The sequence below is a fragment of the Argentina anserina genome, chromosome 2 (assembly GCF_933775445.1).
Source record: "Argentina anserina chromosome 2, drPotAnse1.1, whole genome shotgun sequence".
Lineage (NCBI taxonomy): Eukaryota > Viridiplantae > Streptophyta > Magnoliopsida > Rosales > Rosaceae > Argentina > Argentina anserina.
Window position 1 is genome coordinate 5,531,714 of NC_065873.1, and position 4,427 is coordinate 5,536,140.

A 4,427-nucleotide genomic window follows, 5' to 3' on the forward strand; every position below is an offset into this window, starting at 1 on the left:
GTATTGTTGCCTGCTTGATATTGCTGAAATCTGACATGTTTGTAGGTTTCCCCTACCTAATTCTTTGTTCTCCCCCCTTACTTAAAATGATAAGACTCAATTAAACTGTACATATTGATTTCTACCCTTAGGAAACCAAAGATGAAAATCAAGTAATAACCGGACGCGCGCGCTTAATTAGGTTTACAGATAAAATATTAGCTAGAAGCCTAGACATTTAGCTGCAGTTTAGTGACTTTAGTCTGTTTCGATTTCTTGGACCGCTACCCGGAAACCTAGTGATTATGCATGCACCCATTCAAGTATCAGGAAAGATGACCATTTCCACATTACCTACCAGAAAAAATTAATAACTTTCATCACCAACACAAGATAAAATAAACCTAAAAAATCCATAATGGAATATGAAGCAGCTATGGCTAGGTACTTCATTTCTGAGAAATTCGATTTGCATGTACAAACCCAGAACGTGCAGAATGATTTTATTAATTTTGAGACTAAAAAAAAAGGAATTGAAGAACAATTCGATCACAAGCTCGCTACTATATAAAGGCCATTGTGTCAAGACACTACTCACATCTCAAATCACAGCAGCAAGTGATTTACAGATAGACCAATTTATTCTGAGAAGAAAAGACCAACAAGCCAAGTAGCTAGCTACAGAATCAAATCAATATGAAGACATTCCGGACTCTACCCCATCTCGTTATTTTGTTCCTTTTCATATCCATTTTCCTCTTCTCCCCGACCGACGCCGCCGACGGCAAATGGGAGCTGCTTCTGAAAAACGTTGGCATTACTGCCATGCACATGCAGCTCCTCCACAACGACCGCGTCGTCATGTTCGACCGCACCAACTTTGGACCATCCAACCTCTCTCTCCCTAACGGCGTCTGCCGCAACAACCCCAACGACACGGCTCTTAAAATAGACTGCACCGCTCACTCCGCCGAGTACGACGTGGCGTCTAATTCAGTTCGTCCCTTGTTTGTGTTCACAGACACCTGGTGCTCCTCGGGAGCAGTAAACCCCAGCGGAAGTCTGGTCCAGAATGGAGGTTCCAACGAAGGAGAGAAAATGGTTAGGGTTTTTAATCCATGTGCTACTTGTGACTGGAAAGAGGTTGGCAATGAGCTAGCCAACCGGAGATGGTATGCCACCGACCATATTCTTCCCGATGGACGGCAGATAATCATCGGCGGACGGGGGCAGTTCAACTACGAGTTTTACCCCAAAAGTGAAGGCTCAATGAACGCTCTGAATCTGCCTTTTCTTCAAGAGACAAGTGACGGTGCTGCCATAGAGAACAATCTCTACCCCTTTGTTTTTCTCAACGTTGACGGCAACCTTTTCATCTTTGCCAACAATCGAGCCATTTTGTTCGACTATGTTGCCAGTAAAGTTGTGAAGACGTACCCCACAATACCAGGTGGAGAGCCGAGGTCGTATCCGAGCACCGGCTCGGCTGTGATGCTTCCTCTCAAGAGCACAAAAGGTCAGGCTGTGGAGGCTGAGGTTTTGGTATGCGGTGGAGCTCCCAAAGGCGCTTTTGTTAAAGCCTTGAAAGGTACTTTCATGGACTCATTGAAGTCATGTGCTAGGATCAAAATCACCGACCCGAACCCGGAGTGGCTTATGGAAGACATGCCTCTAGCTAGAATCATGGGTGACATGACGTTACTTCCCAATGGTGACGTTTTGATTATCAACGGTGCCGGACAAGGTGCCGCTGGGTGGGACATCGGGCGTCACCCGGTACGTAGTCCGGTTGTTTACAAGCCCGATAATGCGGTCGGGTCACGGTTTGAGCAACAAAACCCGAGCACCATAGCACGCATGTACCACTCAACTGCAGTACTGCTACGTGATGGAAGGGTACTTGTTGGAGGTAGTAACCCTCACAATCGTTATGAATTCACAAATGTGCTTTTCCCAACCGAGCTTGCCTTAGAAGCATTCTCCCCTAATTACTTGGACTCAAAATTCGCAAGTATACGTCCGACCATCTTGTCACCCAAGTCACAGGCTAAGGTTGGTTACGGAAAGAAGCTTGTCGTTCGATTTTCGATAACGGGGACTATAGCGCTAGACTCAGTGTCTGTTACTATGGTTTCACCTCCATTCGCTACGCATTCATTCTCGATGAGCCATAGGCTAATAGTGCTTGCTTCAGAGAAGGTTAAAGCACTGGGGAAATCGAGGTTTGAAGTTCAGGTTACAACGCCGGCTTCTGGTATTCTTGCACCTTCCGGATATTATCTTCTATATGTGGTTCATCAGCAGATTCCAAGTGCCGGCATTTGGGTTAAGATTCGTTAATATTCTCCTACATAAGGGCAGTTACTTTCTCAATTTTCAATTTTCATCTTAATTAACATCAATTATTCTTACGGTATTTACAAATTACAAGTTGTAACTTACTGTATCATGCAAATTGTATACATCACGTAAAATTGAATAAACTCAGTAAGATTAATTTGTTTCCTTCACACACTTTTTATCTATAATTTTATGATCGATCTAGATGATACCTATCGATCACTACCAGTATATACATGCATGTCTGGATTAGTTGAATAATTACGTGACGTTATTATATAATGCATACAAGTTGTAATTTTACTATACTTTCGCTTCGATCTGATCGACAAGAGCTAATTAAACTGTCTAAACTCATGAAGTTCAATTTTGGATTTGAACAATTTACAAAAATGAGTATATCTCGAATAGATAAACTAAATGCTTACGCTAAAAGTAGGACATGTAAGCTGGCAGCAGCTAGCCAGCGTGACGTGCATAGTAAATATAAAACTACAGTATTAAGAGGTTGCAAATCATAAAATGCAATATTGCAATTAGTATATTAACATTATATATACTATCGTTAGCCAATCTTAATTTGCTTTACTTTTACGATCAATATATATGAATATATCCGAAGAAGGGATGGCATGCCTTCATTTGGGTAGCCTAGAAATGTGAAAATTAATTGAAAATGAAAAAGAAATCAGAGGACCAGTAATTAAAAGGCACACTCATATATGTAATGTTATGTAAGATAAGCATGTTTATGAAACATGAAATCAGGCAGTGATCGAAGGTGTGTTTACATGAATTATAATCGATGCCAAATGATTGTACCAAACTGTTTGGAATCAAAAGTCAAAAGATTCAAACACAACCCATACCGTGGCATGCAACTTCAAATCATGATTTGTGTAAAACTGTACGTACGTTGTACGTCATGAAAGACGTCAAAATTCTTTACATTTGTTCGTAAATAACATGATATGTATAGTACGTGAAAAATACGTCCATACGCACCATTACGTGTATTATTTAAACATTTCATGAAGTAATTTCAACCTAATATTTTTAATTAATAACTTATTGATCGATCGGGTCCTTAGTTTTCCATCTTGGTTGGTTAGTATTAGTGTGAGTTATTCAAATGGTTAGTACTAGGGGTGGATTGGGTGGATTGGTAGGTATACCAATCTCATTTTTCCAATACCATGTACCAACTAACATATAATTAGTATGAAAAATTCACTATTTAAACCAACTAATAACGGTGGTATACCAATATATTTGGTACAGTTGATATATGAATTGGTTGGAATGGAATTGTGTACCATTGCCACCCCTAGTTAGTACTTCAATATGTTATGAGTTGTTTTGAGATTCCAAGGTATATTTGTCATGCAATACACCAATATATGGCGAGGTTTTGGTGGGGAGACAAGGGTGAGACGAAGCAAATTCACTAGCTAGTTAGCATGGGAGAAGCTTTGTGTGCCGAAGAGTAATGAGGGTTTAGGTTTTCGTAACTTAATAAACTTCAACCATGCACTCTTCGCTAAGCAAGGATGGAGGCTGTTGAAGAGGCCGGAGTCATTGGTTAGTAAGCTTCTAAACAAATGCGTAGCTACACACAGACTACGATGAGCTGTAACCCACCTCAAATTACTAAAAACTTGTTTTTCTAACTAAATTTTAGTGTAAAAAATTAAACTTTAAATATTAACCCACCTCAAATTTCTATATACAGCCCATAAATAATCGTAATTTTTTTCTAGCCTAATCCATTATGAAATTCTGACTCCACCATTACTTCTAAAGGCTCGTTATTTTTCAAATTCAAATTTCCTTAATGCTGAATTAGGTCAAGATGCTTCGTATGAATGGCGTAGTCTTTTGGTTGGTCGAAAATTTTCTCAACATGAGGCTTAGGTTTCAAATTAACAGTGGTCGTACGGTGTCGGTTTGGTATAATTCTTGGCTTTCATCTCCTCATAGGTTTCGTCCAATTCTTCCTCCTATTGAGGGCACGGAAGGGATGATGGTGGGGGATTTGATTGATCAAGATGAAAGATGTTGGATGATGAGTTGTTTACGGTGGAGGAGATTGAGGTTATTTGCAGAAT

At 40.0% G+C, this 4,427-nt stretch overlaps 1 protein-coding gene across 1 annotated transcript; it reads left to right on the top strand.

The window, feature by feature from the left end:
- The first annotated feature begins 644 nt into the window (after positions 1-644).
- LOC126781949 (aldehyde oxidase GLOX-like) lies at positions 645-2,319 on the top strand. Its single transcript, XM_050507080.1, has one exon. It carries the CDS (start codon positions 676-678, stop codon positions 2,317-2,319), a length of 1,644 nt encoding a protein of 547 aa, XP_050363037.1. The 5' UTR covers positions 645-675.
- The last annotated feature ends 2,108 nt before the right edge of the window (positions 2,320-4,427 follow it).